Source organism: Peromyscus maniculatus, chromosome 12 (assembly GCF_049852395.1).
Source record: "Peromyscus maniculatus bairdii isolate BWxNUB_F1_BW_parent chromosome 12, HU_Pman_BW_mat_3.1, whole genome shotgun sequence".
In the NCBI taxonomy this organism is placed as follows: domain Eukaryota; kingdom Metazoa; phylum Chordata; class Mammalia; order Rodentia; family Cricetidae; genus Peromyscus; species Peromyscus maniculatus.
The window spans coordinates 20,673,198-20,700,860 of record NC_134863.1 but is presented as its reverse complement, the minus strand read 5'-3'; the positions used below and the strand labels follow the sequence as shown (position 1 = coordinate 20,700,860).

Genomic DNA, 27,663 nt, shown 5'->3' with positions numbered 1-27,663 from the left:
TTATGATTCATAACAGCAGCAAAAATTACAGTTATGAAGAAGCAATGCTAATAATTCTATGATTGGGGGCCAGCACAACATGAAGAACTGTATTAAAGGATGGCAGCATTAGGAAGGTGAGAACCGCTGGTTTAGAACATTAATGTATTCTTTCCTCCCCATTTTTACAAGAGTAGCACACTGCATTAAATAGTAAGGCTTTATCTATGTGGGTTTGGGTACTGAAACCAATGAAATATTCTCTAAATAATAAAGAAAAGAAAGTCCAAATGTCATAAAACATATCTTTCCTATTCACAGATTGTGTGGAAATTTTGGAGACGTAGAGATTTTTCAGGACAGATACACAATCAACATCAAGATTTCAGACATTATCATACCGCTGCTCTGTGGGGCTATGGCATCCCACCGGCAAAATCCCTTTTGTGTGTCGTCTGCTTTCTTTAGAGGCCACGCATGAAAGTAATGTTGGCTCGTGGGAACAAACTGCAGTGTGGTCCCTCCTGGCAGGCCACAGGCTCCGGGCAGATTTTGATTGTTTTGTTTTTACATCCTGACCACAGTCTCCCCTCTGTCTTCTCCTCCCAGTTCCCCTTCCCTTTCTCCCCATCCTCCTCTGTTTCTGTTCAGATACAGGCAGGCCTCCCATGGATGTCAGCCAGTCATGGTATATCAAGCTGCAGTGAGACTAGGCACCTCTTCTTTTATTGAGAATTGATGAGGCAATCTGGTAGGAAGAATGGGTCCCAAAAGCAGGCAACAGAGTCAGAGACAGCCCCTGCTCCTACTGTTAGGAGTCTCACAAGAAGACCGAGTTACACAACTGTAACATATTCAGTCCCATGCAGGCTCCCTGGTTGTCGGTTCAGTCTCTGTGAGCCTTTATGAGCCCAGGTTAGTTGGTTTTGTGGTGTCCTTGCTCCCACCGGCTCCTGTAACTCTTCCTCCTCTTCTTCGGCAGGATCCCCAAGCTCCATCTAATGGTTGGCTGTGAGTCTCTGCATCTGTTTCCATCAGTTGCTGGGTGAAGCCTCTCTGATGACAGTTGGATTAGGCATTAATCTCGGAGTATAGCAGAATAGTGTTAGGAATAATTTTATTGACTTTCCTCCCATACAAGTTGTGTTTGGTTCTATTCTAGGTTTCTAGGGTATCCTGCCTCTGGGTCTTGGCTATCAGGGTGAGCTCCCTCTCAGGATATGGGTGTCCAGCTGTGCCAATCATTAGTCAGTCAATCCGACAATTTCTGTGCCATCCTTACCCCAGCACATCTGGTAGGCAGGACAAACTGTAGGTCAAAGGGTTTGTTGCTGGGTTGGAGTCCCAATCCCTGCACTGGAAGTCTTGCCTGGTTACAGGAGATGGCCAGTTCAGGCTCCATATCCCCTTTGCTAGGAGTCTTAGCTAAGGTCACCCTCATAGATTCCTGGGCGTTTCCATTGCTCTAGGTTTCTAGCTCACCCCAGAGATTCACCCAGGTTCCAATTGTCTCTACTTCCCCCTCCCCCGAATCTGTTCCCATCTTCATTCTTTGAAAAAGAAAGAAAGAAAGAAAGAAAGAAAGAAAGAAAGAAAGAAAGAAAGAAAGAAAAGAAAAGAAAAAAAAAGAAAAAAGGAAGCTTGAGGGATGTTCTTGGCTACAAAATGTAGATAGACCATTATGCCACTAGGAGGCATAGTTGTCTCAGTAAACCATTTGGCTAAAAACCTGCGTCAGTTTATAACAAATCTAAATGTAGGAGCTCACATTGACACCAGGCATCTTTGATTGTTTTAATAAGTTGGTAACACAGGGATGCCATGCAGTTACTGTAATGACACACCCTATTCATACTGCATTTGACTAAATTTCTAAGAATAACTTTAGTATTTCCAAAAAAATTATAAAGATAGTCCAGAGAGTTCCCATGGGCTCCAATCAGTACAACAGAGTTTTCACAAGTAACGAGCCAATCCTCATATGGTAGTAGTAGTAACTAAACCCCTTCATTTGTTTGGCGTTTTAAAGCAAATGCCCATCCAGCATACCATGCCATGACGCATGGCCTGTGTTTCCTTTGGCTCCTTAAGACTAGCGTTTTTCTCAGAACCTCTGTGTTTCTGCTGATCTTAATGACTTTGATGAGATACTTTATATGCTATCCTGATTCAGTTCACATTTGTCTGATGTTTTTACTCATACTTACACAGCATTCTGGGATTTGGAGCAAGGATCACAAAAACACAAAGGGCTATTCTTATGACTTATCCGCATGACATAACAATTTTGATATTCTAACCTCGATCGCCTCACTGAGAAAAGCTGGTCAGGCTTCTCCTCTGACCTGTATTTTATCCTCTTTGGAAGGGAGTCGCCGTGCATAGCGCACACCAAGAAATACAGTTGTGCTGCCCTTGAAGGGGCTCCGCACAGCTTATCTGGAATTCTGTACAGATTTATCTATTCTCCTCTCCTATTTACTTGCTCTATTATTTAATCGCTGTGGACCTATGGATGTATTTTGTGCTTTGCTGTTTCAAATGTGTCTGGCAAAATTTAGTACAGTTTTAGTGATAATAGCTACCACAGCAGAGAGTTTATACATGGCTGTCACTGTGCTAAGCATTCTATATACAATACCTCATTTAATTCAGCAACTATCCTGAGGGAAGAATTACCCTTTAGTCCAGTGGTTCTCAGTCTTCCTAACGCTATGACCCTTTAGTACAGTTCCTCATGTTATGGCATCCCTCAACCATAAAATTATTTTCGTTGCTACTTCATGACTGTAATTTTGCTGCTGTTACGAATTATAATGTAAATATCTGTTATGCAGGATGTCTAATGTGCCATTTCTGTAAAAGGTGTCGCTCCACTCCCCAAAGGGGTCGAGAGCCACAGGTTGAGAACTGCTGCTTTAGTCCCACATGAAAAGCTTGAAGCTGGTTGAGGTAAATGGTTTCCTCTGGCCCTGCCATTGCTAATCAGGGCATAAGCACTGCCTGGTGAAAGTTCAAAGGCTGCACCTTTCCCAGCCTTTGTTCGAGATCAGGATGTGCGAGGAGACTGAGTTGAGTTGAGGTTAAGAATAGTAAAGACAGCTGAAGACTATGGTCGTTGGAGGCCTAGAACCCAATCCTTTCTTCTTACGCCTCTTCATCAACATCTCATTAATTTACTATTTCTATTCATCAGATACAAACATTTCAAAAATCAATAGAAATGTTCCCCCCCTCACCCCCTGCCACCTACGACAGGCAAGAGAGCTGACTCTGCCCCTCACCAGCTGCAGCATTGGGAAAGTGGGCCCTGTACCTCTCCCAGGCAACAATAGAGTTGACCTTGTTTCCGTACTTCGCCTGGGCAACACGGTAGAGCTGGCCCTGGTGGAGGAGGAGTGAGGGGGTCCCCAACGGCATGAGAGCAGGAGAACCAGACATGCCCCTTGCTGCATAGAGTAAACTAGCTGGGGTGGTGCTGGAGAGTTCATCCTGGTGGCGAGGACAGGAGAGAGCTGGTGGACTGACCAGCTCTGCAATCACTCAGGCCCAGAACCAGGGCTATGACTTGGTCCATCCCAACATCCACCCCATCTGTGATCTGCTGGAGCGTGTGAAGGGGCTGGTACTGCAGATCCAGAGCTTCAGGAACTCCATGACACAAGGCAAAAACAGGATATACAAGAGGAGTTTCAGTGAGGTCCAGTATTGATAGTGTAGCAGAAACCAGAGGCCTTGAACCAGACCAATGACTCATTATAATGAACACTTGCAAGTAAAGATATATGGACTAAAGGGTTTACTGTGTGACTCACTGTGTCACACTACAGCTTCCAGATTTTTCTCTTCTTTTTTTTTTTGTTCTTCTATTCTCTTAAATTTTACTTCATTTTATTTTGGGGGGGGAGGCTTTAGGGGTGGATGGTTGATACAAGGGGACAATGAGATGGGTGGGATCAAGATACATGGTGTGAAAGCCACAAAGAATCAAAAAAATGTTTTAAAAAAGCAAAAAAAATCAATAGAAATGTATTCATATCTTGATAATGAGTTGATATGTGATAAGAAATACATTTTCTGTAATAATAGTCTATAAATAATCTATCTCACGAGAGAGAAAAAGAGGAAAAAGTATGTTTGTAGTCTATAAAGCATTGAAATAAGTATGTGTGTGTGTGTATGGTGCATGTGTGTGGTGTTGTATGTGTATGATTGTGTCTGTATGTGTTTGTATGTATGTGTACATGGTGTGTGTGTGTGTGAGAGAGAGAGAGAGAGAGGAGGCACGTGTGTGCCGTGGCCTGTATGTAGACATTGGAGGATAATCTTTCAGGAGGTGGTTCTCTCCATCTACCTTGATTTTGAACCAGCATCTTTCTCATTTCTGAGACTGCATTGTGTTCTCCAGGCTAGCTGACCTTCACACTTTCAGCTGATTCTCCTGCTCTGCCTCCCATCTTGCTGGTGTTTGGAGACTACAAATGTGCACATCTGGTCCTTCACATGGGTTCTGGGTATCTAAATCAGGTCACTGAACTTGTGCAGCAAGCACTTCTACCCAACTGAACCATCTCTCCAGCCCATGAAGCATTTTTTAATGTACTATTTTTTTTACAGTAAACTTTATTATGGAATAGTTTTAAGTTTAAGAAAAAAATGTGAAGACAGTATATTACATTCATGTCATGTATTGATTGTCACGGGTGATTAAGTTGATATTGGTAATTAGTTTTAACTATAGTCTGTAATTTGTTTAGATTCTTTACTTTAATCTATTATTCTCTATGTGCTCCAGGATCTCATGAGGATACCACATTGCATGAAATTGTCATATATACTTAGTGTTTTCCTGGGTCTGACATTTCTCAAACTTTCCTTTCTTTTGAGGGCTTTGGCAGCTTGGAGGGGGTCGATCTGGTCTCTTCCAAGGGACCCGAGTTTGATTTCAAGCACCCACATCAGGCAACTCATAAGTGCCTGTAATTCCAGGGGATCTAACAACTTCTTCTGGCTTCAAGGGGCACCAGCACACACACACAGCATACAGTTCCACAGACAAACACACATGTGTGTTAATTAGTAAACTTTAAAAATGTGCGTAATGATACTCTCACACTCAGATGGGAAGGATGGCTTAATGGAGGCAGATTCCAGAGGCACCATGCTCTTCCTTTTGCGTTGAGGATGCACATTAGACATGGTCTGCTATTCTGGGTGTTGATTCAATCACCTGGGTAGAGTGGGCTCGGTCAAATTTCCTGACTGCAAATCTTCCCTTTCTCCGCTCTTGGCTACTTTATGTTGCTGTGGATCAAAAACAAAAACAAAACAAACAAAAACAAAACAAAACTTGATCAAATCATCTTAAAAGGAGAAAATATTCATTTGGCTCATAGTTTTGGAGACCTTAGTTCGTGGTAGGCGGGTTCCATTGTTATGTGCTGTGATGAGGCAAAGCCCCATAGTCGAAGGAGGAGAAAGATGCTCATCTTATGGCAGCCAGAAAAGAAGAGGGGAAAGGAGAGGGTGTGAGCAAAGCAGTCTGTCTAGGAACAAGACATTCAAATTCAAAGGCATTGCTTCAGTGGCCCATGTCTTTCTATGAGGCTCCACCACCCCCTGGCAGTCCATTTGGCTATGAACAACATCTAATCATCTCTCATTTTTCCAACTGGATGCTTAGGCTCCAACACACGTGCTTGTGGGGGACATTTCCTATCCAAACTATACTATTTTAATTTTCTGTACTGTACTGTTCGGAAGGAAATCACCACGCGAACTCTACACTTAAAGATGGGCAGTATGTAACCCTCCTTCAGGGGTCAGTATTGCACGTATTATTAGGATCCTTCATGAGAAATTTATCTCTTATCCCTCATATGTTTACTTATTCTATTCTTTATTCCTAGAAGTGAGAACAATGAACATTTATTTTCAACTTTGAATTACAATTCAGTATGACTACTTATAAATTCATGGCTCAAAGTGCTCCAATGTTGGCCTCCTAAAGCTCTTCCAGTCACAATTATACCCAGCTGGCATGTATCACCAAGGTTTTAGTACTTTACTTTCTGTAAGAAGCTCCAGGTCCATCTTTTACATTTACTTTCTTAGTCCCAGAGGCAACCATTGCCCTCAGTTGCCCTTCTTGGAGCATAGTGTGAGAATGTTCTAGATGCTAGGTTTACATCCACTTACGCACACACTTGAGCGCACCTTTCATTCTTGTGAGAGTCCTGTCAGTTCTGAACCCTGTTGGGTAGAAGAGCAACCTTTGTAGTTAGCCTTCCACATGTCCTGGCTAGCATAGATTTGGGGTGCCTATGAGACGTTATGTGCAAAAATACTGGCTAAAGCAGAAGGGTGTCATTGTTATCTGTAGTCTGGTGGCAGGTTCTGTGTTGAGTCTCATTTCTTAGCTCCCAAAGAAAGAATCAGCTTTGCTCCAGGAATCAACAGTTCTCTGAAGCTCCTTGGCAGTCAAGGCATAGTGGACCAGGCATTTCAAGGGTCTCTTTGTAAGTGAGGGTGCCACCACAGACCAGCGGCTTACATGGTGCCACCCTACCCAGACTCACAAGATCAGAGGTGGGGAGGCTTTTAGAGGAAGCTGCCAGGCTGACCTCAGATAGAACCAGGATCCATCAATCATGTTTGGGGTATAGGGACCAGGTGGAAAGAAAGGATCAAAGGTCAACACTGGGATAAGAAATCTAGGAAGACGGTGCTTTGGTAGAAAAATGGGGGCCCCAGACCATGCTACCTAAATTCGCACTTCTCAGAGTGGAATAGCAACTGCCCCACAGTGTTTTAATATTTCTTTCACAATTAGAATAAACGACGTTACATGTCAGACTCCCCGTCTTTGGGAGTAATATTAATGTGTAACTCATGGCCTCTGTCAAAGAGACTGTGATATGTCGCACAAGACAAACAAAAGACTTAGGCTCTAGTGGACATCCAGTATAATTTAAATAAATTATACTACAATGAAATATATTTCTAGTATATTACTTTGTCTGATTATAACATGGAAGCAACTTTATTACAGAAAATTGGATGACATAATCAAACAAACAAAGCAGCAAACTCTCCCATTTAGACGGTCACTCTTAGGATGTTTGCTAGTTCTTGCTATCTCCCCATTGGATCCTCATTTTCAGTAAAATTAATGTTGCATATGATCATTTGCATACATCATTTTCCATTTACTATGTTATCCTTTTACATTATTCGGTAGTCCAGAAAAACTTTGTGCTTGGTGACCATCGTATTCTGTCATATGGATGCATTCAATTTAAGCAAAGCTTTGATGCATTTTTATATACATAGATTTTAAATGCACCAAAGATGGTTTCCTTAGGAGCAATCTCTAGAAGCAGAATCAAGTGCTTATAATAACAAAGTGCCTGCTTCACTGAGCTGTTGGCCTGACAGTGAGTTGTGGTGACTTACAGTGGTACAGGGTGACAGCAGATGTTCCTGGTAGGTACAATAATTGCAGTATATGCTATATGATAAATACTATCAAATAATATTTCAGAAAATTTGTTTTTATTTTTAACAAAAGTCTAACATCAAACACTTTAAGAATCAATTGTTTTAAAGTGAAAATTTTGTGACTCACAACACTTAGCCTTGTGAGTGACTTCTGGGGGCAGGATAGGCACATGTGATCAAATCTCAGGCTAGTGTGTGAGTGCCTGGGTGTGGGTCATGTCTGGAGAAAGGGAGCAAAGCTCAGATGAGCTTTTATGGGCTTTCAGACCCCAGCAGAAAAGGTTCTGGGCTGGACCACCAGACAAAGTCATATAATATTGAAGGCAGATTATAAGACTCTTAGGTTACATTTATAGTGCGTAAGGAGGCAAGACAGTAGCCACTTGTATTAATTATTCAGGTATGAAGAACGTATAGGCAGAAGACCATCTGTCCCATCATAATCCTTAAAAAGATCAAAGAAAGGAATTCCAGTGAGCTGTAATTAAGGATAATCCCTGAGCTATTCAGTAAGAGAAATCAGAATACAGGATGAGCAAAAACAGTAGGTTGAGGAAATAAAGGCAAGTAGATTACTTCCAGGAAGCCACTGTCTAAGGTGTGTTCATAGACGTAGTCAGGAATGATTGTCATCCCAGCACTTGCAAAATTAAGCAGGAGGATCACACATTTGTGGTTAACCTGGGCTCCATAGAGAATGTTCTCAAAAGCTGAAAGGAGCCCAGTCAGCCCAGATAAGAAAAGTTTATTAAAACTATATGTATATTTATGGGCTGGAGTGATGGCTCAGCCATTAAAGGCTAGGCTCACAACCAAAAACTATATGTATATTTATACCTGCAGTTATGTGATATATATATATATATATACAACACACATATATATTTGGTAAATGGTTAGTGGTGTGATTCCTTGTGGCTTTTCAGACATTCTTATAGTTGTTTTTACCTCCCTCCCTCCTTCTTTATTCTCTGCTTACCCCCTCCTCCTCCCGAAGGAGCCCTCCTTTCCCCATTTCCCCTCCCAGATTACATGCATACTGCTGTTCCCCCCTCTATTGCTCCTCAATCCCCCCTTCTGGGAGTGGGCCTGGTTTGCTTTCCTGGTTTCTGTAGTTACGACAGGCTATGTAATCACATCTGAAGATTTGGGGGCTAGGAGCCTCCAATGAGAGAGAATATGTGACATTTGTCTTTCTGGGTCTGAGCTACTCACTATCTTTTCTACCAAAGACTACCTAACAAAACCCCCCAATACCAGACATGAGAAGCCCTGCTTTAAGTTGTTGGCCGGGACTGTCTGAGACATTCTCAAAGCCTGCAGCCTATTACTGCTGTCATTGGCTCCCCCAGAGGTGGAGGGTAAGTCCCCATTGCTGAAGAAACCACGCACTTCAGAAACAGCACCCAGGGACCTCTGATCTGGAACTGACCTGAATATCCCATGCCTGAGGACTAACTTTCATGGTACCCAAAAGCATCATGCAAACTTCTAAAGGAAGGAGGCAACCAATAGTACCCAGCCATGACACCTATGAACCACATCAATGACCAAGACGGCATGATGACTTTTCAGATGTAGTAGTGGCATGTGTACCTCGGCAGTAACCAAAAGCTCTTTGATTGGACTTAGGACCCTCTCAACAAGAGGGAAATTGTGCCTGATACTGGAAACCTGATTAACTACTCAGTGCTACTGAAGTCATGGTTATTGGAGGAGAATCTACAACCACCACTTTACTAAAACCAGCATAACAACAATCCATAAACATTTGTCCTTATGCCCCCAGATCAGCATAGTCTTCTCTCCTCATTAGGGAAATGTCTCTTTGTAGTACAATGTAGACCACTACGGAAAACCACAACCAATCAAAGTGCAGCGTTGTGGGACCTAGCCCCAGTGGACGCATCTACAGAGCATTCTTGCACTTAGGCCCGGGGAATGTTGAGGAAGAGGGGATGGCAAGGGTGTAAGAGCGAGGGGATCAGGGAGTTTACTGAGAGAGTGTGTCACCCAGTAATATCAAAAGCTGCACCTATAAAGCCTCCTCAAAATGGCTACCCAGATGTGAGCTGAACAAGGAGAACACTAAGAGATACTTCAGAGCAGGTGGGGACAAGCTCTGGAGGTCTCAACCCTATCCAAAGAACTATAGGCAGCTGAGAAAAGCTGAGAGCAGGAGAGGTGGTGGTCTTTCCCAGAGAAGAGCACACTGATTGCTTGTCCAGTTCTGAATGGTTATATATATCCCATATATGTATCTCTCTCTCTCTCTCTCTCTCTCTCTCTCTATATATATATATATATATATATATATATATATATATATATATATATATATTATATATATATAATATATATATGTGATATATATATGATATATATATATATATGTTATATATATATATGTGATATATATATATATCACATCATATTTAGGAATACACACACACACACACACACACACACACACACATCACATCAATATAACAATGAAAAAAGAGGCCATGAATTTGAAGGAGAGAGGGCAGGGGTATATGGGAGGAAAGGGGAGGGGGGTAGAAATGGTATAATTATAGTTTCAAAAAGTAAGAAAAACCCTGAAATGAAATGCATGGCTACAATCCAGGGGGACCTAAAGCCCCCCAACACTCCTTTCAGCTGCTGCATAGAACATGGGCACTCTGCTCTCTCTCTGCTGATTCTACTTCTGTTAACTCCCACAATGCTCATGGCAGCCTATAACCTGGACTTCAAGGGGCATGTGCCCCTGCACTGGGCAGGACTCAAGCTTTAGAAGGTTGGAGGTGTTGATCAAATAACATCTACTCCATCCTTGCTCGTTCAGCTTTGGATCAGGCAGTGAAGTGACCTGTTATGGATCTCACAGTGGGAGATAAGAACAGGGCATATTTCCTACTGTCCATCACTAAATATTTGACCCTCTAAATAAGATGTGATTTATGCAACCTCCTGGCTGCCTGGTGCTAGTAGACAGGAGGAAGATTGTGGCATCTCATGGACAGAGTGGGTCACTTGGCTGGGAATAGGACCAGCCAATCTCTACAGCACCTTTTTTCAAAATGTTCAGTTAATTTTGCTCTCAGGTTTTTTTTTTATTTGCTCAGTGATGGTTGTCTCAAGTCAGGCAGGAATGCTCCTAGAAGATGGCTATGATTCTCTCCCCTTCCAACACTCTCTGGTGCCCTTTCCAAGGTATCAGCGACTCAGGGTACTGTGACTTCCCTTCTACATTCAGTAGGCTTAAGCCATAGAAAAGTTAGGGCCACCACAGAAGTGAAAGGACCTGGTGATTACAGTCCATTTTGCTGCCCATATGTATCATCTCATCTCACCTCATAGTAACCCTCCAAAAGCTTATTTTGAAAATAAGAAATGTGTCTAGGACCATACAGTAAGATGAGGCAATAACTGAGACCAAACCATCTGACTCTGAGACTTATTGTCTTTTCTGTTTCACAGAAGTATATTAGAAATACATCAACGAACTAGGCAGCCCATGCCTATAATCCCAGCCCTTGGGAGCAGAGGTAGACAAATCTGTGAGTTTGAGGCCAGCCTTACAGAGTGAGTTCCAGGATGGCCAGGGCTACACAGAGAAACCCTGTCTTGAAAAATACAAAAAAAAAAAAAAAAAAAAAGGGAAAGAAATACAGCAGCGTACTCACACACCAGCTATGACACACGCCACAGGTGCATCTGTGTGTTCATGACCAACATGAACACAGCTGAAGTCCTCACGCTCATCATCTGTGTGTTCATGACCATCATGAACACAGCTGAAGTCCTTACCCTCATCATCTGTGTGTTCATGACCATCATGAACACAGCTGAAGTCCTTACGCTCATCATCTGTGTGTTCATGACCATCATGAACACAGCTGAAGTCCTGACTTTCAGCCACTGGGCAGCAGCTCCCATCTGCGACTCTTAGATTTTCTCTGGGAGCAAATTGTCAGTGTCTTATGTGGTGAGAAATCAGATACCTGGAGATGAGCAGCCTGTCCTGTGCAAACCCCCCCCCCCCCCCCCCCCGTTCCTCCAGATAAATGCTTTCATAAGCTCCTACAACTGTGTTTGACAAGACCAAGGTGAGCTTCACTATCAGCTGGTTCATCTCCCTTTGGGATTTTTGACTAAGCAATTTAAGATCTGGATGATTCTCTAGACTGTCAAAATTAGTTTTTCCACACAGTTGTGGGCACACACACACACACACACAGAGAGAGAGAGAGAGAGAGAGAGAGAGAGAGAGAGAGAGAGAGAGAGAGAGAGAGAGAGTGAGTTTGGGAGACTGGGGGATAGTTTAGTTGGTAAAGTGCTTGTACAAACAGGGGACCTGAGTTCAGATTCCCAGACAGCAGAATGAGCTGTGTATGGTGGCATATGCCTATAATCCCAATATTCAGGAGTGGGGAGCAGGATGGTCAGGAGGCTTTCAGGAAAGGTTTTATTTTTTTCAGTGAATATCCCAGGAAGATGTAGTCTGGCAAGGCTTGCCTTAGATCTATCTCAGAACTACCAAATAATAACAAAAGTTACTAGAATGGAGTAGAGAAGAGCATACTTACGCATATGTCTGTCAAAATGGCTTGTCTGAAGATTTTTGAACAAATAAGGGGTGTAAGTCAACATTTCTCTCCCACCTGCCAGTTCCCAAAGACCGCAGCTTCCCAAATTACTACACAGAGGCTGAATATGGACTATAAATGCTTGGCCAACAGCTCAGGCTTATTACTAAGCTAACTTAACTCATACTTAAGTTAACCCATATTCCTTATTTACGCTCTGCCACATGGCAGTACCTTTATTAGCATTGCATGTTTATCTCCTGCTCCCTCTGTGTCTTGCTGGCAACCCCTGACTCCACCCTTCTCCTTCCCATCATCCTTAGTTTGGTTACGCTGCCTGTACTTCCTGCCTGGCTACTGGCCAATCAGTGTTTTATTAAACCAATCTGAGTGACAAATCTTTACAGTGTGCAAGAGGATTATCCCACAGCAAAGGGGGAAATATTTGTAGAGAAAAATGAATTAAAAAAACTGAACAAAAACTGAATATGAATAAAAAAAAACTGTGTATAGTCATGAATGTCTGAAATACCAGAGTTGGGGAGGGAGAGTCACATGGATCCCTAGAGCTTACTAGCCATCCTCCCATCCCCCACCCACCCCCACCCTCTCATCCATCCTTCCCCTCATCCATCCATCAAGCCAGCCAGCCAATTTAGGTTCAGTGAGAGACTCTGTCTCAAAAAGTAAGCTGGAGGGCGGTGGTGGCGCATGCCTTTAATCCCAGCACTTGGGAGGCATAGGCAGGTGGATCTCTGTGAGTTCGAGGTCAGCCTGGTCTACAGAGTGAGTTCCAGGAAAGGCCCAAAGCTACACAGAGAAACCCTGTCTCGAAAAAAAACAAAACAAAACAAAACAAAACAAAAGACAAAAAACAAAACAACCCCCCCCCCCAAAAAAAACCAAAACCCTAACCTTAAAGGGCTAAAGAGATGGCTCAGTTGTTAAGAGCACTGGCTGATCTTCCAGAGGACCTGAGTTCAATTCCCAGCACCCACATGGTAGCTTATAACTGCCTGTAATTCCAGTTTCAGGGAATCTGACACCCTCCCACAGACACACATGTAGGCAAAACCCCAATGTACACTAAATAAATAAATAAATCTTTAAAAAAACAAGTAAGGTGAAGAGTGTTTGAGGGATCCACACTACAGTAGGTAAAAACTGACTCTCAGAGAGTGTCCTCTGACTTACACACACACACACACACACACACATTAAAAAACATCTAAAGGGTCTGTTCACTTCAAATGCTCCCTCATTGACCCATTTATTTGCTCACTTGTTTAAGTTTTGAGTTCTTTACATATTTTATTTTAATTAATTAATTAATTAATTAATTAATTAATTTTCTGAGACAGGGTTTCTCTGTGTAGCTTTGCGCCTTTCCTGGGACTCACTTGGTAGCCCAGGCTGGCCTCGAACTCACAGAGATCCGCCTGGCTCTGCCTCCCGAGTGCTGGGATTAAAGGCGTGCGCCACCACTGCCCGGCTGAGTTCTTTACATATTTTAAATACAAATTCCTAATAAGATGAATATCTGGCCAAGATTTGCTTTAGGTGTCTCTCCACTTTGCTGATTATGTGTTTGGTTTTGCGGAAGTGTTTAAAACAAGGGAATCCCATCAGTTAAGGCTTGCTATGCTTTTCTGAGCTGTTGGAGCCCTATTTGGGAACTACTGCATGCCCAGATCTGGAAGTGTTTCCACCACACTTTCCCTGCCAGTGGTTTCCAAGTTTAGAGATTACACTAAGGTCTATCATTCATTTTGAGTTGATTTTTGAGAAGGGTGAGTGATAGGGTTCTGTTTTAGATTTTTTTTTGTGTGTGAGTATTTAGTTTTCTTGGCACTACTCGTTAAACAGTCTATCTTTGTTGCGACACACATTTTTGGTGCTTTTGTATTGATGACTGTAGCTGCGTGGGCTTATTTCTAGCTTGCCTATATCGTGGGTCCACAAGTTTGTTTTTATGTTGTTTTTTTTTGCTGCTTTGGTTCTGAAGTATATTTTGAAGTAAGATGTTATGATGCTTATTCTTGCTCAGGATAAATTATATGTATACTTCTAGAGCAGGATAAAAGTCTCAGCTTCGATTACCAAGTTTTCTTCAAAATGTCATTATAAACTATTGGACATTTCACTGGGCAGGTTTATGTTATTTTATGTATCCTCACAATAATCCCACAGGATTAGACATTGCACAGGACATTTTTATATTATTTTATTTATCCTCACAATAATCCCACAGGATCCTGTCATAGTATTATCTTATTTCATAGGTTAGAAAATTAAAGTTTAGGTTAATCAAGTATCTTGCCAAATTTTCCATAGGCACAGAATGGCAGCTCTGTCATAAGATGCCTGATTCTTAGGGTAGACTTGGTTTCAGTGTAGGAAAGCTTTGGGAGATGAATGGCAGAGAGAACAGGGAACATTGACTCCAACCCTGAGTCCAAAGACTCTTTTTTTTTTTTTTTTTTTTTGGTTTTTTTGAGACAGGGTTTTTCTGTGTAGCTTTGCGCCTTTCCTGGAGCTCACTTGGTAGCCCATGCTGGCCTCGAACTCACAGAGATCCGCCTGCCTCTGCCTCCCGAGTGCTGGGATTAAAGGCGTGCGCCACCACGCCCGGCCCCAAAGACTCTTTTGTCTAAACCTTTTTATATGCACCACATCACACACCAAGATGTGTTTACCTCTTTTACAAAAACCAGATGCAGGATCTCCTAAAGCCTTAGGGTCATTGACACACCCCACCAGTAAAGAACTTTTTTCTGCTGTCTCCTGTGGGATGAATAAGGTAAAAAAAAAAAAAGGCAGAACAAACAACAGACCGTGTGACCTGCCTATAACAAGACTCCCGGTGCCAGAGAGACTGGTTGGGGATGAGGAGAAGTTGGCTCCGTTCCCAGGGGTGGAGAAGCACAGGTTCACTCAGTGGCAGATTCAGGTAGGAAAGGGGATTGCAGGCGCGGATGTGCCCAGTCAGTGGCAGCCACAGATGCTTCTAACAGAAAGGAGGTCGTTGGGAGTTGAGTTGTTGCTTTAAAGTTGCACTTGGCCTTGGAAGCACATTTCAAAGTTACCTGCATATTATTAATGCTTAATTATTTATTTGTTTGTGTGTGTGTATGTGTCTCTGTCTATGTGTGTGTCTGTGTGTATATGTACCATGTTTGTGCTAGTGCCATGAAGGGCAGAAGAGGGTTTAGGATCCCTAGAGCTGGAGTAACGGACAACTGTGAGACCACTCCACCTCACATCCAAGGTCTGGAAACCAAACTTGGGTCCTGTGGAAGAGCAGGAAATACTTTTAACAGTGGCGCCGTTTCTCCAGCCCCCTTATATGACCTTTTTAGTTGAGATGCTTTGTCAGAGTTGATGCAGGGCTTGGGGACAGCTCTCCTTTGATGCCACACTAACTGGGGGAAGGTGTGACCACCACGGTTCGCTTTCCTTTCCCCTGGTTTGGAAATGACATCTCCCGTTATCGATTTGCTTAGGACATAGAAAGGCGTGTCATGTAGAAATGAAAACCAAATTGTGTTCGTTGGTGATTTAAGTCCTCTCTCCTTAAAATATCATGGATTTATCTACTTGGAATCCCTTCTGACATCACCTCACTTGCTGACGACATGGAAAAGAGCAGCCAGCACCCTGAAGTGGACTTTTGGAAAGACAGCCAACACAGAGACCCAGGGCACCCTCAGCCTTGCTTCATTTCCATCCCCAGCACGTGCTTATTCTTCATTTCCGAGTGAGGCCTCTTCATGGCTTGCTTGTTCGCTTGTTCCGTTCTCTTTCCTGGTCACTCCAGACTCGCAGCAGAGGAACTGAACCCAGTCAGACTTCCTAGTCACAGTGCCCGCCTGTCTGACAGGAGGCTATGCTCTGTTATCCAGGCTCTGGCGTCACACATCCCAAACCTAAGGTTCCTTGTGAGAACTACTGTTCCTCAGGCCCTGCCTGACAGCCTGCCTCAAACCCAGACCCTTCCTAGGAGAGGACACTCACCTTTCTCTGGATGGACTACCACTCCAAATTGGAGCCCTGCCCTCGGCCAAAGGTTTCTCATCAGAGTTTAGCCTCTAGTGGACGGAGGCCGCGGAGTCAACTTCTGTGTGTTTCCAAGTATGGCCTGGCCCATTCCTGTATTGGGTACACTTCAACCTCTTTACTCCTCCTTTGTCAATGGTCACTTGCTTTACCAAGCAGTTAGCAAAAGACTACCACATGCTTCAACTGCCTGGTGGGTTGAACTTTGTCATTTATGCCTCAGTTTCCTTGGCTCACCAGCTAGACATGTTTAACCTAGGGGTGAGTGAATGCCATGTTCTAAGCCCTCTGTATGTTACACGAATAATTGGAATTGGCCCAGGATTTGACAATATTGCCACGACCATACTCATTGTTCAGTTCTGGAATATTCTGCTTAAATCCCTGCCTTGCAAATGCGAACCTCTTTTAAATATTCAAAAGAGAGATTTCCCCCCCAAATACTCTTATGCTAGTCCCTTAAAAACAAACAAACAAACAAAAAACAACAACTGAGTAGCAAGGTAGCTGTGGGTGAAACACATTGTAGAAAGTGCTAGTCTTTATGTGTGACTTGGTTCTTGCAGATAGCATGACCAGTCATTTTCCAGTCTTTTTATAGGTCTTTCTTCACCTGAGCAGTGAGGAGGCCCAAGCAGGTTGTAATGGCTTCTGATTTTTACTAGTCACTTTCTAACCTGTTTTGCTTTGCATATTCAGATTTTCAAAAGTTTTCAAAAATTAAATACACCGCCATTATGGTGATTCTTTGGAAAGACCAAGTCTTGGTTCCCGTTTTTTAAAGACTGTGTTTAACGACCTGGAGTTAATTGTCCTAACAGTCGCCCATCAAGGTAATCTTCACAGAAGGGAACTTTCTTACCTCCGGAAAACAGCTTTTTTATTTTCATGTTTTTTTTTTCTTTTAAATAACAGCTAGCAAGAGAAGCTTTTGGGAATATGGCACAAGCCACCCTAAGCTGTCATGAAGGTTAGAACTCAACCCTGAGCCCAGATGGTTGAGAGCAAGTCTTCTAGACACAGAACCATTAGCTTGCTCTTTTCTTTTGTAATTAATGGGGAGGCTGTTTCTTTGTATTAGACCCTTTAATCCTAGTGTTGCTAAATGTTTTACAAACATTAATTAATTCAATTAAACTTCACACCACCACCTTGAGGCAGGTAATTCCTCCCTGGGATGTCTCATCTTTGCGTGTTACAGTATTGTGTATCAGGTATATGTTAGTGTGGATTAGGATAATTAATAACAATGAACCTTTGAATTCGGATCATGTTGGGAAGCTTTACAAATGTTAGATTTGGGCAATGAGGACTGAGGAGGAAGCCTGAGCCAGCTTAACGCCAGCGATGACCGAACGGAATCGATGCGCCTCTTTCTAGTTCTAGAGCATGCTGAGGACGCGTGACCTTGAACAGCTCCTGTGACCTCTTTCTGACTCAGTTCCTACAGCTTTCAAACGGGGGCAATAATATATATTACTCACCACCCGGCCTCACAGAGGTGTTGCAAGGAGGAATGTTGTAATCCTCTGTGAGGCTCTCAGATGAAAGACAGAAATTAACATATGACGAAACATGACTTATCTTCACACCTTCTAAATGGGCCAGGCAAGTGAAATATCAGCATCCTCACGACCTGGCAGAGAAACCAGTGCTACCATTATCCCTACTTAGCAGCTATTACAGACTTCCAGAGGTTGAAGACTGCTCCTGGGATAAAGGAAGGCCAGGCAAGAGATACCAGATCGGCGAAGAGGTAGCTAATTACTTTTCCTTGCTTTTCTCCTGGCACTTCTCTGTCTTACTTGGCACAGAGTATTTGAGGAGAACTGAGTGCTGAGGGAGAATCAGTGAATGGTGCAAACAACCTTCCCTCCTGGACAGCCTTCCCAGATCCCAGTGATCGATGCCAGCGTACAACTCCTCTTTTCTAGAATGGGCTTGGCAGACTTGCTCTCGGCCTCCCTGGTCAACAGTCTCTTTGCTAACCATCTCATTTTATTCAGGACAGCATCCTGTTAACTCCATCCCTTCACAAAGCCTTCCCAGTCTTCCCTCCTTCCCTGAGTTTCCTCCGGCTCTTAGGAATCTTGTATACGATTTGGGATTTTGGTGTTGGCCTTGCTTCCACAGGAGATTTCATTATTGAAGGTCATTTCCCCCTCCAAATATGTAAGGACAAATAGCGATATGAGTTATACAAAATGACGGGCATCATCTGGATGGTCTGGAAGAAGCTTTATTCTTCCTCAGGCACAGGTTGTGTAAACATTCCGTATTAGGACCCGGTTGCTTCAGCATAAGCAATTGTAGCCACTCCTACAACACAGGCTGACAGAACAGACTGTACATATTTATGATGTCACCATTGTTCACTGTGGTAAGTCCAGACCCAGGCCTGGTATTCAAAATCCTGCACGGGATGGCTTTATCTGTGCTTCTTGTCCCATCTTGCTCCCCTTACACCTTGTCTAAGGGCAGTGAAGGAGGAGAAAGTGACTCAGAACAAACATTCCGTGTTTCTCTGTGCCATGGATTCCTTCTTTCAAGGGCTCTTTCCCATGGCCTCTCTCCCTGCCCTGGACCCTATGTCTGCATCTACTAAATAATTTCCTGTCCGCTTTATAGTTCTTTCTCAAATGCTCCCTCCACAGAGAAGCTCTACCAGTCATGAAAGCCCAACACTCATTCTTGCTGAGCACTTTGGATGGGCTAAACAAACCTATAGAAACGGTGCTGTCTTAGTAACGAGGACATGGATTGAGAGAGCTGCATCATTTTTGTTGACTTCAAGTGCCGTCTTGTCACCCGATAATTGCTTTTAAGTACACACGTTACTTATTTTCTGCACAGAGGTTTCCTCATCTGCTGAGTGAGCGTGACCAGCACAGTATCAACCACAGTGCGTATTGTACAGAATGCTTAGAATAGTAACCTCTCCACGGAAGTGCGCGCATGCTAAACGTGCTTCCCTACCGAATCTGCTCTGTCTCTGGGTTCCTGTGTGTAGCTGAGCAGGACCAAGCGAAGGCCAGGGTGCCCACGAACTTGCAGGCACGTGTACAACTTAGATTTGTAACACTGGCACTTTCGAGAGGCCTGAAGGAAATATTGCACTACTGCAGAGTTCTCAGTTCTTTGGGCCATGAGTTTTGATGCATATTGAATTTTTTTCCCACTCCAAATCTTTTTAGTGATTGTAGGGATTTAACTTTCTCCTCACAATCGTCTTAGATATTGTTAAGAGAATTTGTTTGTTGGAGTGAGAGTGCATGCAGCTTCTCCTGTGGCCCCCATTAGTTACTCACTTAGCATCACAACTGATAAGTTGCCAAGTGGATACGGGGTTCTGGTCAGAACGAAACAATCCTAGTACTGCCAGTTCCCCGGGGGAGAATTAAACACATCCCACACCTGCCCATTAGCTCTGCCACTTACCCTACCAGTTTGCAGAAGTTGAGATGCACTTGGAAATCTTTTTGTTTTATTATTTCCTTTGCTCAATATACTAAATGGTTGCTTGTTGAAATACAAACCAGTGAATTGTGGGCTGTTTACAAAGATGCACCATTACTAGTTCTAGACTGTCTTCATTATCTCTACAAAGAAACTATGTTTACATTGTGATTTTTTGTTTTTTTATTAATTTTTTTTCATTTATTTTACACTCCGATGGCAGTTTCCCCTCCCTCCTGTCCTCCAATTCCCTCCTCCTCCCCCATCTACCCCTCCTCTGTCTCCATATGATAAGATACTAATTTTACTTTTATTATTTGGTTAAATAATACTTATGAATTCCAAGAACTATACCCTATACCTACATACACTCAAATATTTATATACAATATTACTGTTACAATGAATTTTCTTAGCTTGCTTTTATTTTTTTTACATTTATCTTATGCTTTATCATTTGCTCAAGAGCTCTCTCTGTCTCTCTCTGTGTATGGTGTGTGTGTGTGTCTCCTTTCTTACACACCTGTATCTCAATCTCTAAGGGTTATTACCATTGTCAAGTTGGAGAGATCAGCGCCATCTGGAAGGGACAGTGTGTGGACACAGAAACCACCCTTTACTGAACATCTTCCCAGGCCCTATTTCTCAAAAACAAAGCTACATGAGGGAGATTCCAGTGTCATTATTTTTACTTTACATGCAAGCAAATAGAGGTCGATGGAGTTTATGTAGCTTGCTAAATCCCAAGGCAGCAAAGCTGCTACTTGGTAAGACCCAAATTTGAGGCCACGTCCTCCAACTTTGAAGTGCATGTCACTAACCACTGTGCTACCTACCAACGGATGCTAAAAATGAACATCTAGTCTAAAAACAGTAAGGATGCTTGGTCAGTGCTGTTAGTACACTTTCACAGGTCACTGTTCCCTTCCCTCAGCAAGCCTGCCATTTCCGGGTTATCAAAGTCAGTTCTCGTAGGTCAAAGGTCACACGGGAAGACGGGCTCAGAGATGTCCCTGTCTTTCTATGCTTCTCCCCACACACCGGGACTCTCTACAGTTATCTCCGACTTATGTTCCAGCTCGCAGAGTAAGAACCTACCTACCTCCTAGCATACTTATTTATCTATTTGAATCTCTACGTTGGCCTGAGGATAACAAATGTGACTTGGTCATTTTATGCTTCTATGCTGAAATAAATTTTGCGTAACTTGTGTATAAATAAAAAATGAATGGGGGGTGGGGTGGAGAGACCGCTCAGTGGTCAAGAGTACTTGCTGCTTTTCCAGAGGACCTGGGTTCGATTCCCAACCCACACAGAGTGGCTCACAAACCCCTGTAACTACAGTTCTAGGGGATCGCCCCAGGCATACACCTGGTACATAGACATATATGCAGGCAAAACATCTATATGCATAAAATTTAAAAAAATCAAAGAAACAAAAAGCAAACACCTCCCCCCAATTTTTTGTTTGGCCACTTGAATATTTTGTTCCTGGATGTCTCTCAGCGCTTACCACAAACATTTGAGCTAAAAAGGATTGCCTAGAATAGTTGATTGCACTTTTTCGCCTTTACTACACGCTTTTCAAGAAAGCAAGCCTAGTTCTATACACACATTAAGTAGAATATTTCTGTTGGTGTGTGCAAAAGGGAAATGCAATTATAAATATCTATTGAGGTGGATTATGAATAATCTGTACTATTTGTAAGCATAGTGAATGAGAACGGTCCTGAAAACCTCTGGATTAGGGATCTGAACGAAGCAAATGGAAACCCAGCGCTGTTAGCCTCCCCACACCCCAGTTCCTTAGTTTCTGGGAATAAAGCAGCGACCTGGGAGTTCTTGAGCCGGCTTCTCCCGAGGGTCCTGCCAACTCCGCATTGTCCGGCTGGATTTGCAGTCAGATGCCTTAGGCTGGCAGGCTGTGGGCAGGCAATGAGTTTTTTTCTCTGTAAGTTGGGTACAAAAAGATCGACATGGGAGTGGCTTCCTCGGAGACTTGAGAGAATGTAGGAGCAGGGAACAGCCAGAAATTCCTCCTGGCACCAAGTGCCCGGGGGAGGAGTCCACTTTGCTAAGGACTGTCATTTGCTGAAAGAAGGTGTGTGCTCAAGAAGGAGTTTTTAACCTGGAGGATCATTAACTCTTTCATTCAGCGACCTGGAGGTGGCTCTGGAGTTGGTCCTGGAAGCGGCTGCAAGCAAGGGTCGAGGAGCAGGAGCAGAGTGCGTTTCCATGGGGGACCACCTTGAGAAGGGCCAGCATGCTTTGCTCAACGAAGGAGACGAGAACGAGATGGTAAGATTCCAGCCACACTCTGTCCCCTTCTCCCAGTCCCCCTTCCCTAGCTTTGCACACGTACACACGTGAACACACTCACACACGTCACCGTATGTTGATTCAGGAATTACAGACTCAAGGAATCTCCCTGTCCCATAATGTAACTTCTGGCGGCACGAATTTGATAGAATGAACATATTGTGTTCATTTTTTTTATCAAGATTGTTTTCATTTGAAGTAAAACCGAAGGGGAGAGGAACACCGGGCTGCTTGATTATTCATTTCCGAGTCTCCATCTGTATGGAAAGTTCTGTCCAGAACTCCCATTTCATCAGGTCCCCAAGGTGAGGACCAGGGTATTCCCTGAAAGGAAAGAACTGCACCCCAAAGGCAAGGCAGCTCGCTGCTGGGTCTTTGACCCCTTTCTTTTCTCACAACCTTGCTGTTCAGCAGGGAAGGTATAAAGCATTAATATTAACCATGATCAGCCTACACACATTTCATTCTACTTCAAAAAACTTACCGCTGTAGAGATTGGTTACAGAAAACTTTGTGTAGTTCACTGTTTTAGAAGTGCTCCTGAAACTTGGGAACTGTAAGAAAATCAAAGATGATTCTGTTCTTGTTGAATTTACAGTGATATTTCTCAATTACAATGCAATCAAGAGAGAGTTAGAGATGTGCACTTCTGTTTAATAAGGTCTTTTTGCTAATTGTGTAAGCATAGCCTTTTATGCCGGTAATGATGCAATTAAAATGTGAAAATGTGATGCTCTCACTCTATAATAGCGTTTTATCTTCCTGGAATTAATATACAAATAACAAACCCGAAAGATATTTACTTAAAATGTTTTCTTGGTTAATTGCTTGAGTCCTGACTATTAAATTCTTTGTTCTAAAACTGGTCTTTCAAGTTTAATCTGCTTACCTGTTTCTATAGCAACAACATTTTTTTTTTTTGGACATTCTGGAACAGATCCCATCTATCAAAGCTGAAAAAAATTATAAAGAAATAAAGGGCACCTTAATTCAGTTGGCTTTCGTAATCATGCCTTTACTTCTTTCAGACTTAACTATCAAGTAACAGTTGCTTTCAAGGCCCTACCCACATGTCACCAGAAATGATTAAGAAAGCTTAATCTTGGCTTATGCTCCTTTCCCCTCCCAAGCATTTCCTTGAGAGATTGAAGTTGAGTCCTTTTCCTCATTTTGAACGCTCTGACCAGAAGGCAGGGACTTCTATGCCCTCCTCCTTGCTCATTTGTAAACGCGCCCATTTTTTCTCCTCTTTCCTCATCTTGACCACACTTTGTCTTTGAAATACCATTATGGATCACCTCTGTTCTTGAAGGCTAACCCCTCCCTAGCCTAACAAATGCTTCAGCTGGAGCAATTTGGTTACTAGTCGGTCTTTGTCACAGCACTGCCAATGGCATGGGGGGGTCAGCCCGGCTTTGTATGCAGCTGGAAGCCCAGATGAGTGCCTTGGCTGGGTAAGGGCTGCTGTGTGTTTTGGTCAGCAGTGTTTCGGACAGTAGGCTCAGCAGAGGTGCAGCATTAGTATGCACCCAGCTCCTTGTCCTGTTCCGACTGCAGAAACCTGGCCACCTGCCTAGTGCTGAATCATTTTTCTCAGCACACTGTTCCTCACTTACAACAGTAAACTTCAAAAGTTGTCCATCATTTATCATCTATCTATCTATCTATCTATCTATCTATCTATCTATCTATCTATCTATCTATCTATCTATCTCACATATTTTTATTCTGGGTTCTGGCACACAAAGTATTTCCATGGCCATTTAGTTTCCACCATGACACTGCAAGGCCAATGGGGAGAGCAATGTACAAAAAGTTTGCCTAAGATTGCCTCAGCCAGTAAGTCCAAGAGCTGGAGCATCACACAGACTAGCTGAAGTTGGTAGTTCTGTGTCTCTGGATCTGCACACAGTCCGTGGATACCTTTTCAAATTTTGCTGGGGACACTGCCTCCAAATAGAACATATTGCTCTTCCTAATAAAGCAAGGGTAAGGAGAATGGCTGATGTTAGATCTCCTAAGCTATGTCGCTTTATAGAATTTGTATTTGCTGAGTCCATTTGTCTCCTCTGACTTGTAGGCCAATCCCGTTTAGAATGCCAAGACTGTCTAAAAATGTGAGACACAAAACTGTTGACAGATTGTTTGTAAATGCCATGAGTGTGGACATTTCCAATTGTAATCCCTCAAATTTCAAGAAAAACTAACAATCTGGAGTTTATCTCTCATATAAAAGAAGAATGTGAATATTCATAGGCTGAGAATAGATAGAATTATCTTTCAGTCCAGAATGAGAGAAGTGGGAACTAAAGAGCAATTGTAGGTGACCTGAAGGCAATATTGCCAAGTGAAAATGAAACCCTAAAAGACAGAAGACCCTGTTGGAGGACAGGAAAGTGCCCTCAGCAAGGCTCTTTAACCAGGCACTTCTCAAAAGGCCTCAGAAAGACTTCTAGAGGGCACACCCTGGCCTTGGACTAGACATTCACCTGCTCAAGCCCTAGTTTCCTTACCTATAAAAACAGGAGTGGTCCTTTTTACCCTACCTGTCTCACAGGGTTCTTAGGAGGAGTAGCTGAGAGCATCCATGTGGAAATGTTTTGAGAAGGAACGATTTTGGGGACTCATGAGCTGTTACTGTTTACAAAAAGGTAGGAGTGACTCCTATCTATACAATTAGCCAGCTGAATGAACACCACTCCATGGCAATAAAGCCACCTTTTCTATTAATGACCAAATAAACATACGTTTCTGTTTTCTGTTGAGATCACTCATAAATGGAGAGGTTGTTGTTCCTTTATACCTGTCTTGTAGGGCTCGTTGAGGGATGGTTCCTTTTTGAGAAGTGACAGTATCAGGCTTCCCGGGAGTTCATGCCCCCACGAATTCCAGTGTTGTGCATTTCTCTTTGGAAATTTCATGGAAGTATTACTGTCCATTTCCTCACACATGACTGACAATGATAAGGTTGATCTGGTCCAACCATTGATCGCGTTAATGAAATCACTCTTTCTGGAGAAATGTTTTATTCTAGCAAGACTTGGAAACATGATGTCCCCTGATGTTGCTCCTAGGTTCTTAGCAAGTAAAGGAAGAGACACTTGGCTGCTTTTCTGATTATAAAGGTGATGTATGTTTGTTGTGAAACTATTGAGATAACTTGGGTCTGAAGAACAAGAAGATATGATCCATTAGTTTACATCTGAACATGATTAATATTGCCATGTTGGTGACTTTCTTTCCAGGCTTATATAATGCATTCCTCAAACCATATCATCTAATGATTGTAGTACATTTTAATATTATTGATATTCTTCTAATTCTGTACACGTGCTCTTGTATTATGGAAATGCCAGGTAGTGAGCTACTGTGTAACTGTACATCCTGTGACAGTGTGTTGGTGCACTGAAATGAACAATGTTAATAGCATTTATGCTACAGAATTCTGTGCATAACTGCAGTAGGCCTTCCATCCTGACCCTGCCAGCACATTGCTGAGCATACTATTTTCTCATTAGTTCCTTCCTCCCTGTCACATGCATCCAGATACAATTTGGGTATTACCTATTGTTTCTCCTATTCATTGTGCCCAAATAAAGTAAAACCAATCACAATCTATCTTTAATGAATGCATACAAATCCTTACAAATATGCACTTTTCTTTTTTTGAGACAGGGTTTCTTTGTGTAGTTTTGGTGCCTGTCCTGGATCTCGCTCTGTAGACCAGGGTGGCCTCGAACTCATAGAGATCCTCCTGGCTCTGCCTCCCGAGTGCTGGGATCAAAGGCGGGGGCCACCACCACCCGACATACAAATATGCATTTTTAAACAAAGAATGGGATCTGTACTCCCTTTTGAAGGCTACCTCTTTTTGTTACAGCTAAAGATGTATGATGCACTATTCTCCTATTGACTCGGCACTGCATAGCCACTACCGTGTTTAACTTGTGTTTATATGATTAGTACCCCATATCTCATGATGCTTACTTGTGAGTCCTAATTTTGCATTGGCTGTGATGGACAACCTTGGGCATTTTTGGACATTGTTCAGATTATTTCCTGAGAACAAATACTCAGAGATAACATTGTAGCCTAAAGTCAATGCACAGTCTAACTTTTGACTAACACACAATACTCCATTTCTCCCTAAAAGCTGTGTTGTGAAATTTATGCTTGGAGCAGCAATCTCTTTTTATGGACATTCTCTCTCTCCTCCACTGCATCCTCCACTATTACTTTTTAATCTTTGGCTCATCTACTCTAGGAAAATAATATTTGATGGTTGTATTAGTTTTGCTTTTCCCTGACGAGGTTAAACATGGTTACTGGCATTTATGTTTTTCACTTAGGACCTCTTGTTTTTGTTACTAATGTTACTAGTACTGCATTAAACATTTAACCTTAAATGTATGCATTTTTAGCTAAGAGAATGGGATTGTTTTGTTTTGCTTTCAACATGATGCTCACTGCGAATGAGTGGGGGTGGTGTCCGAGGGTGTGCATGGGAAAGGGAAAAGGCACTCACAAGGACAATGTGTTTGGTGGTATGCTGGCAAATATTTCACGCAGTTATTATGATAAGTATGAGAAACTAAAACTAATGAATATGGAAATGCAGGAGACTCCTTTTCAACGTCCAGGTCATTTCTGAGTGCCTGGCCAGATGCGAGTCTTGCAAGTCGCCTAGAGAGGTAGCGGGTGGTATGTGGGCTGAGCCACACTGGCAATCCCACTGTGCCATCACCTGTGAGTTGGGGCTGTTGGTCCTCACCAATTCTTTGGCTCACCCTGATAGCTGATGTTTGTGTTTCTTCTCTAACACCCTGGAGCAGAAGCCGCTCCCCCTCCGACTTCACGGCCGCTTACTTATTATGCTTCATGAGCACCTCTGAGATGCTTGCCAATGTTAACTAGTGGGCCCACAGATTGCATAGTGGAGGAATTGTGTTCAGGCTGAGACATTTTGTCAGTTGAAATGTTCAGGGAGCTGGGCCACTGGCCAAGTCTCATGTCTTTATTCTCAATTCATCGCTGCAGAACTCCCATGGAGCGAACTCATCTTTGGTAGAAACTTGTGAGGAGTGGGATTTTAATAACTTCTGGAGAGCAGGGATCCTGCTCAAGTCACCTTCCCATGGCCTTCCCCTTCCCTTCCCCCAGCACAGTCCCCGGCACGAAGAGTGTGGCACTGGACGGTGTAATCGCCAGCCCTGCTAACCTGCAGCTTTCCACTCTGAGCAATGGGGAGGCAACAGGACTCAGAGAACTGCCTTGAGTAACTAAAAAACAAAGCTAGAAAGTTTGTTATTTATTTGAGCCGGTCAATAATCCCATGTTTGTCAATTAGCTTTCCCCTTTCCCAAGTATAAACAGCTTATTCTTCAGAGTTAATTAGCTATACCACACTATCTTTCTGTGATACCTTATTATATCCTTTCATCCATTCCTGTATGAGCTCAACAGATATTTAAGCAACCTCTGGTCAGTACCAAGAGTCCTCTGGGCTCACCAGGAAGATCGTGAATGAATAATAAACAGCTTCTGCCTCCAAGAAGCTCATAGTTGAGTGGACAAGGCCAAGCACATAATTCGCAGGCCTAGAGCAAAATGAAAATGAAGTGGCTGGTGTCCAACAATTATGAAGAGCTTCTGGGTGATAGCAGTGCATTACACCAAGCGCCGGGTCATTTTCAGTGCAGGGTCCTTTGTGACCACAGGGTATAAATACAACGAGCCTGTGCTTCAAGCGGCGTCCTCATGG

The 27,663-nt window shown here is 42.9% G+C and overlaps 1 protein-coding gene and 1 long non-coding RNA gene across 6 annotated transcripts in view; one reads left to right on the top strand and one right to left on the bottom strand.

The window, feature by feature from the left end:
* Nucleotides 1-924: 924 nt before the first annotated feature.
* On the bottom strand, nucleotides 925-21,556 carry LOC143268103 (uncharacterized). The gene is made up of 3 exons (XR_013043705.1): nucleotides 21,416-21,556; nucleotides 5,210-5,283; nucleotides 925-1,062 (listed from the first exon to the last, which is right to left on the bottom strand). It is a non-coding gene; the product is annotated as an uncharacterized LOC143268103 (long non-coding RNA).
* A 20-nt stretch (nucleotides 21,557-21,576) lies between these two features.
* The window catches only part of Atp13a4 (ATPase 13A4), a 125,116-nt gene continuing 119,029 nt past the window's right edge, over nucleotides 21,577-27,663 (top strand). For 3 of the 5 annotated variants that reach the window (XR_013043704.1, XM_042259132.2, XM_006974469.4), the window contains exon 1: nucleotides 21,577-21,881. Coding sequence is in view for 3 of the 5 variants with exons in the window: in XM_042259132.2 (XP_042115066.1) it covers nucleotides 21,819-21,881 (63 nt within the window). In the remaining 2 variants the exon portion in view is untranslated. The remainder of the gene's footprint in view (nucleotides 21,882-27,663) is intronic. The other 2 variants (XM_042259131.2, XM_076548670.1) reach the window with 2 other exon arrangements.